A 13,415-nucleotide genomic window follows, 5' to 3' on the forward strand; every position below is an offset into this window, starting at 1 on the left:
AGCACTTCTGCACATTTGTGAATGAAAGTCATGCACATTTACATTTGCAAAATAATGGCATCTTGTTCGGATGAGATTTAATTGAAAGCAGTCTGAGATCACACACTATGCCCCTAAACTAGTGTTTCCAGGTCAGCTTCCCTTAGGCCTATAATGAGCCACAGCGACCATGGCGATAATTACACAAGAAGCTGAAAGAGGATTAGATGCTGTGTCATGAGACTCTAGGAACAAGAGACTACTGCAGCTTTGCAACCACAGTGTTCATGGCATTATTTAGCTCTGCTGCGTGTTGTTTATTCAGAAATATTTGTTTCTGTTGGTTGGTTTCTTCCTGTCAAACCAGAATCTCCTCTAAAAATACTGTGCTGCCTCCTAGCTTCATATATTTGTTGTAATTGTTTATTAGGCGTACCTCTTGTAGTGCCTTACCTTAGGACGTAGTTGACGCAGACAATACACTGCGGCTGCGAGTTTCGTGTGTTGTATATGACGGTCCCTTGTGTCTCCACCCACACATAGCCGCCATGCTTTGCAAGCATGCGATATCGACCGGTGACCACTTGGCCCTTTGCGCACACTAGTAAATGAGAAACCAAACAAGCACACAAAATTATTTTTTTAATTAATTTCATTTAGACTACACACTACCAAGAAATATCAAATGGGTTAGCAAAGCCAGATCCAACTGTGGTAATGTGCCATTACATCTGACAAGTACAGAAACATGTAGTAGGAATTTACATTTATTGTATTTGTAAAGATCATTGCTCCAATTGAGAAAAACAAGTGACGGGTAGACTGCCTGATTTAATATTATCTGCTAGTACCTAATCCTGCCCGCGATCTAGTTGACCATTTGTTTGTTCACTGTGCCATGTCAGACAGGGAGCAACCATATGCAGAACAGCCTTGATCTTGCACCAGTATGAATAGAACACCCAGGCATGGGCCCAGTGTCTCACAATGCCATAGGCCAAGGCCTGCAGCCACAGCAGCAGCCTTCAGTCACATGTTGTACCTGCTATGCCGCCACACAAAGCTAGTTATATCTACCCTAGTGTCCGCTAGGCAATGTCAGTATACCTCAAAATAAAGAGACCCCATCCGCTTAATGTGTGCTAACCCCCTGCAGGATGGAGAAAAAGTGATAGGCTTTTTTTTTATAAAGCCCTCACCCACCAGGGTGCCCCTTGGTGGTATGCTTCATCATAGGGTTCCTCCTGTTCTGCTGTGAAACGGGGTGTGCTGCGACCTACAGTAACACCAAGTAGATGCTAACTTTTCATTAGCAAGCAGAGTGTGGACAGTCACTTTGCGTCAAATCTACTGATATAGGAGTGGAATCTGGGAGTTAGATCCTTGGTCCTGACTCCTGAGGAAAAGCCATAGGGATTTGCTTGAAGTATGTAGACCTATAGAAAGGAAGGGGCATTGTAAACCATACTTTCTACCTCTCCCCCCATGTTTTATTCTTATCGTTTGGAGGACGTATGAAAGCATTGCTCTCCTACCCGGCAGGTATTTTCAACCTTTCGCTATATATAAAAAAAGAATTTAGAAACGCACAAAATCTTGTGCCCTGGAATCCCTGCTTGAACCAAATAAAACTTGGGAACAGGTTTATTGACAATGTCCGGTCCTAGGATGCTTCTTTCCAGTCCAGGAAGGACCTGGCCTGGCAGTTCGGGCTGGACTGTTCCTACTGGGCGCAGGGTCAAGACTGATTTGCATATGGCTGCGTCCAAACTGGAAAGGCATGGTGAGCAAAAATACGATGGATTTAGCCGCAGAGCTCTGTTCTGGGGTGAATGTATGATATTGTTTTGCATTCTGTCCACCAATTGTTCTTATTGCGGGTGTAATGAATGTCACTAACAAAGAGTAACAAATCAGTAACTTTCCCACACCACCACCACTGGGCAACTGAGAAATCTGACTAATTGTTTGTAATACACAGAGAGCAGTGTACTTGATTACCTGCCCCTGTAACCTACACTATGTCTGGATGATTACGCAGAAGGTAAAAACAATAGGTAAGCACAGCAGTAATTTCAGGTGCGGCCGAGTGACAACCAAAATGTCCACTCATTACATCAAGAAAAAACATACAGTTTCAGACTACCAGTGGGTGGTCCTGGAGCATATTAATGATACAGCCAATTGCAAAGCAATTTATTTTGAGAGAGGACAGCGATGGGAGTTCAAACTCAACACACTCAGCGAGGGCCTCAACAACATTACTTGGGGCTGATTCACAATATAATACCCTCTCTCCTTGATTTTGGATTCTCCTCATGAGCCTCAGCTGGGATTCATGAGATAAATTTTTTTTTTTTACCTTTTTCAATTTTTTTTAATGTTGTACCATTCCTGTTGGTTTAGATTTTATTTATGCTTCATCAGCCATATCATCTCACATCATATGGGTCTCCACAGATGAGGTGACGCTTATCTAGCATCCATTATTCTGCTGCCCGCGGCACGGTGAGGTTAAACAGGAAATAGTTCCATTAGTGGCCTCCATATTGTAACAGAGCAAGTAGTCTAGTTGGCCACAGCTCTAGACCGGTGAAGCGAGGACGCACACTTGATTTAATATTTTGAAGGCACCAAGGGGTGAGGTAGGCAATATAAAGGCCCAGGTGCACTTCTTATAGTGATTCAACCGAGGGGACGCCTTGAAGCAGTGAGTATGGCACAGCCGTTGTTTGCCCACGCGGCATGACTATCTCTCCAAGTAACCTTACTTTGATGAGCATTATCTGATGGCCATGAAAATATGCTTTTTTATCTCACAGAGTGTAAATTCAGCCTCACCTTGCCACCGGAGGCCCTATGAGCAAAGGTTTTGCTTTATTTTTGTATGTAGTGTCTTTGTTTCTGTTAAGTGTGCATTTGTGCTTGTGTGTTTTACATCACAGTGATCACTGTTTTAATTAGATGTGCTCACCTCAGCAAACAACTAGTTGAAGCCCAAATGGACTTTCACTTAGAGGTGTGTTTTTTAATGATGATGATTTAAACAGCGTGCCTTACCTATTTAACCAGCAGAAGCGTCCACTTATTCTGTTTTCTGACATCTCCTTGGCAGGCTAACTTTTTTATTATATATTGCAGGCTGTTAAGCAGTAACACCAAGTAGGTGCTAATGTTTTATTAGCATGCAGAGTTTGCACAGTAACTTTGTGTCAAATCTACTGATTTAGGAGTGGATTCAGGGAGTTAGATCGTTGGTCCTGAGGAAAAGCCACATGGATTTGCTTGACATATGTAGACCTATAGAAAGAAAGGGTCATTGTAACCCATACTTTCTACTTCTCCACCCGTATTTTAACCAGACTGTCTGGAGGACTGAGTAAAGTATTGCTCTCCTACGAGGCAGGAATTTTTAACCCAACACTACATATTTAAAAAAAACTCCTACTCTTTTCATTACTAAGAACATACCATTCAGTGCTCCTGTGTAACTCACAGGTTACAGCAAGCCCCGTTCAACAGAACGGCAGGAACCCTCTGATGAAGCATACCACCAAGGGGCCACTCTGATGGGTGAAGGTTATATAAAAAAGCCTAAAGTTTTTCTTCCACCCTGCATAGGGGCAGCACACATTAAACAGATGGGCTTTCTTTTTCTTGAGGTTTACCTTACTAGAAGGACGAGCCCCTCTGGGATACTCCTCTTATCTTCCCCCTCCTTTCAGATAGGTAGTGTCAGTAGCCATGTTCAGGAGACAAGAGGGACAGCCTTCTTGCTCTGTTATGTGACCACTATGCCCTCCCCAATTTCTATTTTTTACAGACTCATTTGAAGCAGTTTTGTCACCTTCAGGTTGAATTTGTGGTCCAGAATTTGCATATTTTCCATGGACATTTTTGCCAGATCCACATTATAAATACATATTTTTGACATGAGAAGGAGGAGCCCTTTCCATCCCTCAATCTTGTGCCCTGATCCAACCACTGAGTCGGATAAAGCAACAATGCCACTTCCCCTTATCTCTCAACCCAAAACAAGATGATGATATATATCAATCTTCCTGGGGCCTGCAAACGTCATAAAATTGCTTACAGGTAATTTCCTATTAGGTATTTAATTTGGAAAATCCGGTTTTGGATCCCTCCCTTCATTATTTTTTCCCTTCTTGACCAATCTGCACAAAACAGTAAAGAACCAAAATAAAACAATATGGCATGGCAGCAGGGGAAAATGTGTAACTCGGAACAGCCAGACAGAGTTAAAGTTCAGATTGCAGACACCTCAGCACCATTGACATAGAACAACAAGCACCCATACCTGGCTGCACATGCCAAATCTGATTTCAATCTGCCCAGTGTTGTGAAGTTTGGGAAGACAACCCAGCTGTTTGCAAGACCTACTGCTTACACTAGTTATGGATCGTGTTTGGGCCAGCCCGCCTCAAATAGTGGCTAATTCACAATCTCTTTCAGCCACGGATTTGAGACAGTTTCAACCAGATCTTAGATCAGCCCAGAGGAGTATAATTCTATCGCCTCATACTATGACTGCCTGATGTGTCACCAGGGCCAGACTGGCCGTAGCGGGCCCCAGGCGTTTCCCCAGTTGGCCGCCAGGGTGGGGGCCGGTTTTGGACCCTTGGGGCCGTTTTTGTTACAGGTGGCCGATTTGGTAGCATAGCTGCAATATCGGCCCCCTGTAACAAAAGCAGCTGCAGTGTCTTACACGCTCACCTCCCTTCCCCATCCCCCGCAGTTGGCCCGACTCAATTGGCAGGGGCTGTTTGCGTTCCAAGTCTGGCCCTGTGTGTCACTCCCTCTATTGTGAGGTGCTTGAACTGCAAGTCATGTGGGACTAGCTACATCTAAAAACAAAGTCAACCCCCACAGGTTGGCACATTCCATTCCTTAAACCACGAATGCCATGTATACAGAACACAACAATTTTTAAGGGGCTCATTACCTCAGACACGATGCCACAGATGACATCACAGATTACATCATAAATGACATCATTGTGACACCACATCACCATTGACTTTACTCGCTCATGAATATTTAGATACACCAGGTGGCTGAAAAGTGAAACGACTAGGAATCGTACCAAAATCACAATACTTTGGGTCAATGCTCAATATTCAGTTATGTACAAGGTAGGAGAATGTTATTCAATTCAAATTCCCACACTCGTTTTAATTTAGAAGATGGGGACATGGCTGCCAATTTGCAAACCCAGATGGTACATCAACTGATTCACTCATGCAACACACAGAAACCCATCAGAAAACAATGCATGCAAATCTGTAACTAGCAGGGCAGCAAATGTTGAGGTCTAATCTTTGACTGGTGTGCCCAAAAACGTCTGTGGCAAAGTATTTAATGTAGCAAAGCATTTATATAACCATTGGGAATGACACACTCATAATGCCCGTGTTTCAGAGAATTAAAGCTTGAATACAACACACAATTCTTCTTCTTGAGCTAAAGAAAATGGAGATTTAAGAAAGAAATACTTGTGTATTGAAAACCATTGAAATGTTTTAATGGCAGCTCGCCGAAGTCTCTGTCCTCTGCTCTGCCAATGAAATGTAATTACACCGTCCTCCTAATGAGCTATTTATCAATACTTGCCATAACGACGAGCCTGCTGGACTACTGAGGAGAGCACTTTAATGCTCTGACCTTGTTTTTCCAAATAACTCCATGTTCTTCAGTGTCACAAGAACAGCAGCAGCGCCCTTACCTCTGAGCAAAACAGCGAAATGTACAGGCTATGTTTGATACTGTAATTGTAATCAAGTGTAATTTCTAAATGCAGACTAGGAAACAATATATTTCTGATATCACAAAGTGTAGCGCGTTTCTCGAATGTATTTGTAACCATAATGGCATTTAATAGATTGACGATGTAACTAAGATGTTAGGCACTGGAGAATTTGTATGATGGGTAAAGAACCTACAAATGGGTGTAAATACCGCTGGCCAAATCTTCAAAATCATTTGACTTACTAGCACACATAGGCTTTTTTCCAAAAGCACAACTAGCTTTTTGTTGTTCTCAAATGTTGATTTTGCATTTAAAGAAGAATTACTCACAGAAACATGTATGTTTAAGTAAGCCTGTGAGGGGGTCAGGTAGTGAGTTGGCGTTATAGGATAAGAATAGCCTGCGACTTTGTGAAATACCACCAACTTACGAGTTTGAAGATATTTACAAACTAGTGTCTGACCCTTTCGAACCCTGGAAAAGGTCTCTGATTTATTTCAGTGAAGGGGACAGGAGTGAATCCCTTTCCAGGGTGTGAAGAAGGTATGAACACCCGAAAAGATTTGGTGGAGCACATGGGAACTGGTTTCTCTTGGAGGAAACTATTTTCGCCACTGAGAAAAAAGTAGAAAAAAGCCCTTGAACGTGCTCATTTTTATTCTTAAGCGAAACACATGGGTGAGTGTGTGCAAAAACTGAATTCAGAAATTTTTCAGCGGGACACCTGTAAAAATGCAATTATTGCTTGTTTGCATGCAAACCTAGCAAAACTGTTTGGCAAATCCATAAAGTTGGAAATCATCTTTCACCTGTGAGGTTTAAACTATTTAAGCTCCAATTTCCGGCTTTTTTTCCAGACTCTGGCCCTGTATCTGCACTTATCTTTTATAATATTATATTATGTATTGGCAAAGAAATAAATAAACTTGGTAAGTCATAGGCTGACCTTTCCCTGACCTGATGATAGGTAAGCGTTACAATGCTAGACCAGTTTTTTCACTTGTAATGTACTCTTCTATAGTGTATGAAACAAAATTATAAAGAAAGAAGCTACCCACTACCCACTAAAACAACATTTAAAAAAAAAAAAAACAGGTCTGGGATGGGCAGGGAGCTACAGTGAGCCAGAAGGGTCAGGGCAGTAAGGAATGAGCAGGGGGGGAAATTGGGTAGAAAAATAAAGCTGAGCAGGGAGGGGAAGCAACGGTGGAGGTGGGAGCAATAGGAGAGCCCAAGGTCAAGAAAGGAGAAGCAGCCCATGGTAGAGAGCAGGAAAACACAGGCGCTCTCATGGAGTGTTGAAAGAAAACACAAGCAGTTCCCTCATGTTAGCTACGGATGGATGCAAGTCTTCCAGTCAAAAGGATGGTAAAGAAGCTATGCTCCAGAATGGGGACAAACACAAGAAGAGGTAGGAAAGATGCTGAATAAGAAGCAGACACATGACACTGATAAAACGCCAGTCAATGATAAACAATGGGCTGACCAAAATCCCACTCTGAGTGTTGATAGCGTACACAATACACCTTGTGAAAACATATAGCTAAAGTGGATGTTAGGCAAGGCCTTAAAAGAAGCAATGACCTTGTTCCTCTAATGAAACACGTTTTAAAGCTTCTAGGCGAGTTTCTGAACCTCCATAAGGCGATCCAGACATTTCACCTGCTGTCTCAGTGTTGACATAGGTGAGTAGAAGATTGGTAGTTGAATCCTGGATATTCACTCTTAGGAATCCATAGGGATGAAGCATCCAATCACTGATTTGCCTTGTTGTACCAAGACTTCCATCCCGGTAGGCAACCCAGCTTTAAAAAAAAAATAATCCTGGAGTCTGATGAGTCACAAGTGAAACAGAAGTTCCTTCTTAAATTCACATTTTTATGGTGCGGCCTTGCTGTTCTACATCAATTCATGCTTTTTTCTGGTGTGTCACATTGAGACTTTGGCTGATTTCAGGAGAAATCTCTATGTCAAACACCACGATTTCAGTAAAGTTTATTATTAGTGTATTAGATAAAACAAAAAATAAACATACATAATACAAGCAATGTAAAAAAAATATATATATCTTACTAAAGAAAAGACATTGTGTAGACATCAGAGGGTTTAAAACCAAGATCCAAACTGTATCCACCTGACTAGGCATAAGCAGTTTAAACTCAAGAACCATGCTGTATAAACCTGGCTAGGCACAAGATCTTTCAATAGTGAATTGTTCATGCAGCTGCAGTATACTATGCAGTATAACAATAACAGATTAAGATCATTCAAGATCCTATATTCTGTAGCTGAGTGCAGGAAAATCATGCAGAAAGTGCCTTGTGTGAACATCATATGACAAATTGTGCAAAGGAGCATAGACACTTTAAAATCATAGGCCATCCTATGTCAACCTGGCTAGGCACAGGCAGATCATCAGAAAGATCATAGTGGAAACATCAACGAGGTACTATGCAAAATATATTTAGCAGTTTAAAATCATTTAGAATAATACATCATCCTGCATCTGAGTGCAGGAAAATCATACAGAAGTGCAAACGGTGACCATCATACGACATATTGTGCAAAGGAGCATGAACAATTTAAAATGATAGGCCGTCGTATGTTAACCTCGCAGACACAAGCAGATTGATCAAAAAGTTTATTGTGCGAACATCAAGGGAGTACTGTGCAAAAGGACATTACTAATTTAAAGTCATGGATTATCCTATATCAACTTGTCTAAGGACAAGAAGATTATTCAGACAGCAACAGACATATTGAGCAAATAAACATAAATATTGAATCATTCTTCATCGATACAGTACAGTGCTCTTTTTATCCTAATCAATGCTGAGCACTTAACCGAAGACGGGATAGGGGACAGGGTCACTCATACCCATCGCCTAGCAGCCACTCCATTTAACAACAACACTGGGATTGGGGTCAATAGTTATCTTTTTTTGCTCCCTAGCAAACCGTCATTGAATATTAACCTACTAAAATCCCATTGGGGTGTACCCTTATCCAAGTCATAGAACCTAGCTCCATTTAGAATGAATGTATCTGATTGTTAAACATTGCTCGAAATTGCACCAGTTGTGTGTTCAGCATAAGGTACTTTGGGTTATGCAGCCGATCTACAGGTTCTTACTTCCAAGGCTCATAACTCTTTACGCAGCAGAGCCCTCCATTCTACCAGCAAGTTGGTGCAAATGCAAAGTATATGCGTCAATGTTTCTTTTGTCTGATGATACAAGCGACAAAGTGAGTCCTCTAACTGAGACTTCTTCTGTCACTTGGGAATAACGTCAAGTGTTGGCAAGAATGCAAATCGCATTTTTATGAATTCCCTCTTGATGGACAATGGGCTGCCTTAAAATAGGGTTGTTCCTTGCTGATATTGTAAGAATTTATTACTAGCCATCCATGCACTCGTTTTGCCACTGTAACTTTATCCTCCAGGCGGCTTTGCTGCAGCATGCATTTGTTCAAAGTTTTCTTGAAGGTATATTCGCTTGTGTTCAGGTGCCATCCATCTGCAATACCAAGTTTCTCTATACTTCTCTGCAGATACTTGGCAAATTGTCTTTTCCCCCTGTGCATATTTTATCCTGCCCAAGCAAGATGTGCCAATGAACCTTCAGAGGCAGTCTGCAATCGATGGCAACATTTAACACACCCCCATGTCTGGCTAGTGATTGTTTTATCCAAGAAAATTTAAGCCTCACCTGGGAAGGGGAAGCAGACTTTGGTAACTGAAACACTCATTTGTATGTTCATATTGCAAGTTTCTACAGAAAATTAGGATATTCCCCCAGCATTATCTCACCTCTGTATAATACAGTCGGAATTCATTTTGATTTTAACACTGTTATCAGAGCAATTAAATTGTGACCCCACAGACTTTTCCTCAATTGGGAAAAGGCAAAATTGAACGAATCTGATTTTTGCAGCAATGGCTTTTTTGTACAAAAAAAGGAGCCCCTCGAGTCCAATTTAAACCCTACGTGCGTGTAGGTTATAGTTTCATCAATGTTGGACCCATTAAGGCGTAGTTTTCACTTTTAGATATTTGCGATCTAAGTGTAAAACTTTGGTCTTTTTGAGATTGATTTCCAACTGATTGTTAACCGAGTACTCGGCGAGCCTATTAATCAGTCTTTGCAGAGCTACTCGGGTAAAGCTTAATAGGAGCAGATCATCTGCATATAAAATATTACAGAACTATTGGGCGCCAAGGCTCAGTGCAGGCTACCCAAGACTCGGTGCATGTCAAACACCACAATTTGAAATCCAGATAGAGCTGTTAACTCCATTTCCAGCCCCATCTGGCTTAGCGGAAGCACTCCTACAGATGTCAGGGGAGTGTAAAAAACGGATCCGTACTCTGGCAACAAACCTTTCGAAACAGAGGGTTGATCAACTAATAGGAAGTGCCAGGAACAGTGTCAGATAAATACAGCCCTACTTCCCCAACAATGCAGGTGTCAAATCATTCACTAGTCTCAACTTTTTTTCAAAATATATACTATCAAAGAGTGCTCTGAACCCTGCTGCATGGGATTGGTATCTTTGGGGAAAAATTACCTAAATAATAAATGTGGATGGTGTTTACGATGAATTTGCTTATATTGTGCACTCTGCAAAACTACATTTCTTCTATGCACAAGCAAGTGGTTGGAGATAACAGAAGTTGAATAGTTCAAGTCAGGTAACTCATAGAAGGTACATCCATGTAGTGGATATATAGAGGGGTAACACATAGTTGTATGGGTTACATAGTGGTTACATAGTTCAACGTGTGTGGGGCTGAGACTGGATAGTCAGGAATGTAAAGATTAATTCCAGGAAGAAGCAGATTTAAAATACATCATACAAGTGAAGCAAGTTAGAACATAGATATGACATTCAGGCATCTTTGAAAATAGTGTGCTGGATAATGGGGTGACTGAGAATCAAGGGGTTAGACTAGTGGGTCTTGAGTCTTGATCTGAACTACATCATTGATTGGGAGAGGTGGAATTGACGGAGGAAGTTGTTCCAGGGGCTGGAGGGGGCAGCAACTGAGAATCAATTATCTCATCTGTGTTTGCATCTGGTTGTGGTGTTTTAGTGCCTTCCCTTGCACTACGCTGGAACATATCTTCTGTTATGGTGGCACAGGAAGTTTTGGTTTCATATCATCACCTGGCAATCTACAAATGTTGCTCCAGTTAAGCTGTGGATGTTCTGAAGCATAAATGACAGCCAGAAGTATTATAACTCTGCTCTCATGGTTAAGGACCAGGAACGAATCAAACAACTTATGGATGATGGAAATCACTGCAAACATACAGTTAGAGACATACTGAATGAGGGTTTCCGAATATGCCTCTTTTATGGGGATATAACAAGTCTGTTGTTTGATTGCTGGCCTGAGCATTACATCTTCATTTGCAATAGACAGTTATGAACACAACAGAACACATCCCTGTTGCAACTGTCTGCACACTTTTTCTGAGTCCCAATACCTAAAGGAATTATAGATTTTGCATTTGCACCACCCAATGTCAATCTTATAATGTATTTACCTTCACTGTAGACTGCTCTCATTGGATACCGGCTACGATGCATGGAAGATGCCAAACTCACTACGAGATATTAATTTCTAATGTTATGTTATACAGGGTTTTATAACGCGCTCAAATACTCTAGAGTGTCCTGGCGCGTGACTGTTTGGGAATGTCAGCCAGTTGCTCAACAGTGCCGTTGGCATGAATTAGCTGGTCTCGCTGTCTAGTCTTGCTTCTGCTGTTTAAACAGTGGCCATACTTTTATGGAGCCCGCATCTCCGTTCAGTTGTTAGAGCAGAAAAAAATACCTGGATTTACAAAATGCCAACCGTGACCTCCATGAGCTCACATAATGTTTTTACCAACAGAACTACAGACTCCCACAGAACCATAACCTCTTCACAGACAGCACCAAAGTATGCCAACGACAGAGGAGAAAAGAACGCTAGACTCCTCTTTTACACAATTTGGATTTTCCCTCAGTCATGAAGAATGGCCGGAAACCTCAGAAGAGACTCCCTCAGGCAAAGGCAGTGACAAGACACTTCATAATCAGATTTCACAGGAAATTAGCAAATCAGCCACTTAGTCAACAAACACGCATTTCGAGGTCTGATAAACCTGTTTCTACAAGATTTAAAAAAATTATGCAAACATGTTGTGACTCAATGTACTCAGATAACGTAGAAAAGAAGAAATACATGATTAGGAACTGAGTAATTAGGAGTGTAAGGATGAGGTGTCAAACAGCTTAACACTGAGCCCTGAATACATTTCTGACAAACACTCGTAAATACGAGGAGCAAAGTCACTGTTACCCATGAATTCAGCATATAAGATTTGTCATCTAACTCCATCAGCCTGTCTCTGATAGTTATACTGGTTAAAGGTTTTGTATTAGAACTCAAATAAAACAACCTTTGTTCTCAAATATGCTGTGTACATACAATGGCCATTGGTTCTTTACTTTTTAATCAGGATTGAGTCATACATGACTTGAATTTTCCAGTTGACTTTAAGTTTCCCTCTTGAGACACTCTGTGGCACATTTAGAGACAAATTAAGTTGTTGGGTGTGCTACTACAGCAAACCACAAATTAAAGGAAGACATGCTTGAATTAATCTCAGCCACTGGCAATGGGTTGAGCCGCATTCCAGTCCATTCTTTTTTGTTAATTAGACCCCTCTGGACAGAAATTGAATGTGTATTCCTTCACTCAAAAGCTTCAGGTTGAATAATTAGCAGATTAACAGAACCACTGATTTCAGGTCTTCCTTTCTGTAATAGATAACAATGCTGAAAACGGTGTTGGCTTAATAACGGAGTTCTTGTAGAGCCCAACATCAAAGTGATGTCTCATTATTGTCCAATGACTAAGTCAGAAATGGGGTTATTCATTTGGCAGAATCACCACCCCTACCAGCTCAACAAACCCACTCTATTAGGCTAGAACAGAGTCCTGAGAGAATCTCTGCTCAACTGTTGATAGCTATGGCACAAGCATCAGGAAATTCCCAAAGAAGAGTTCAAAGCAGTACCAACAATTTTAAAGTAAAAGCACAACACAATAGAATTTCCAAACAAATTTAGAAAAATAGAGAGACATTTAATTAACAAAAAGACACCGTTAAAAGATGCTGGCAGTTGGATATGGTGTCAACTGCTGGAGGAGGGTAGGTTGATACCGTGGGATGTGCTCTGTGAACTGGCATATAATACAATCTCCAAGTAAAAAGCTTGTTCCAGACATCAGACATTGAGAGAGGAGCTTCAAATGATTTGGAAGAAACTTTAAATCAGGGGGCATCAAAAGTCAAGTAGTTCTCGAGATGGTCCTGATTGATTATTGATTTGGTGGATGGAAACTGCAGATTGCTGGAGAAGCTGTGGAAAAGACACCTGTCGGAGCTCCAGTTAGACAATTTATGGCATGTATTTTTCAATCTTCTTTATGGCACTGTCAAGCCTACCAATTTAAGGAGAAACAATCTTGTCTCCCTTCACAGGGCATATTGGACCCCACTCAGTCTATCAAAATTGAGAAAAGGAGTAGTGGTGAGGTGGGCGAAGTGTGACCTAGAAAAAGCAGACAACATTGATATGTTTGTGGAATGTTCAGGAGTTCAGAAATTCT

The 13,415-nt window shown here is 41.3% G+C and overlaps 1 protein-coding gene across 2 annotated transcripts in view; it reads right to left on the reverse strand.

The window, feature by feature from the left end:
* EPAS1 (endothelial PAS domain protein 1) overlaps positions 1-13,415 on the reverse strand; it is a 349,065-nt gene that overhangs the window by 42,282 nt on the left and 293,368 nt on the right. For both annotated transcript variants that reach the window (XM_078649670.1, XM_078649671.1), the window contains exon 8: positions 433-580. In XM_078649670.1, coding sequence (XP_078505796.1) covers positions 433-580 — 148 coding nt within the window. The remainder of the gene's footprint in view (positions 1-432; positions 581-13,415) is intronic.

The sequence above is a fragment of the Lissotriton helveticus genome, chromosome 6 (genome assembly GCF_964261635.1).
Source record: "Lissotriton helveticus chromosome 6, aLisHel1.1, whole genome shotgun sequence".
Lineage (NCBI taxonomy): Eukaryota > Metazoa > Chordata > Amphibia > Caudata > Salamandridae > Lissotriton > Lissotriton helveticus.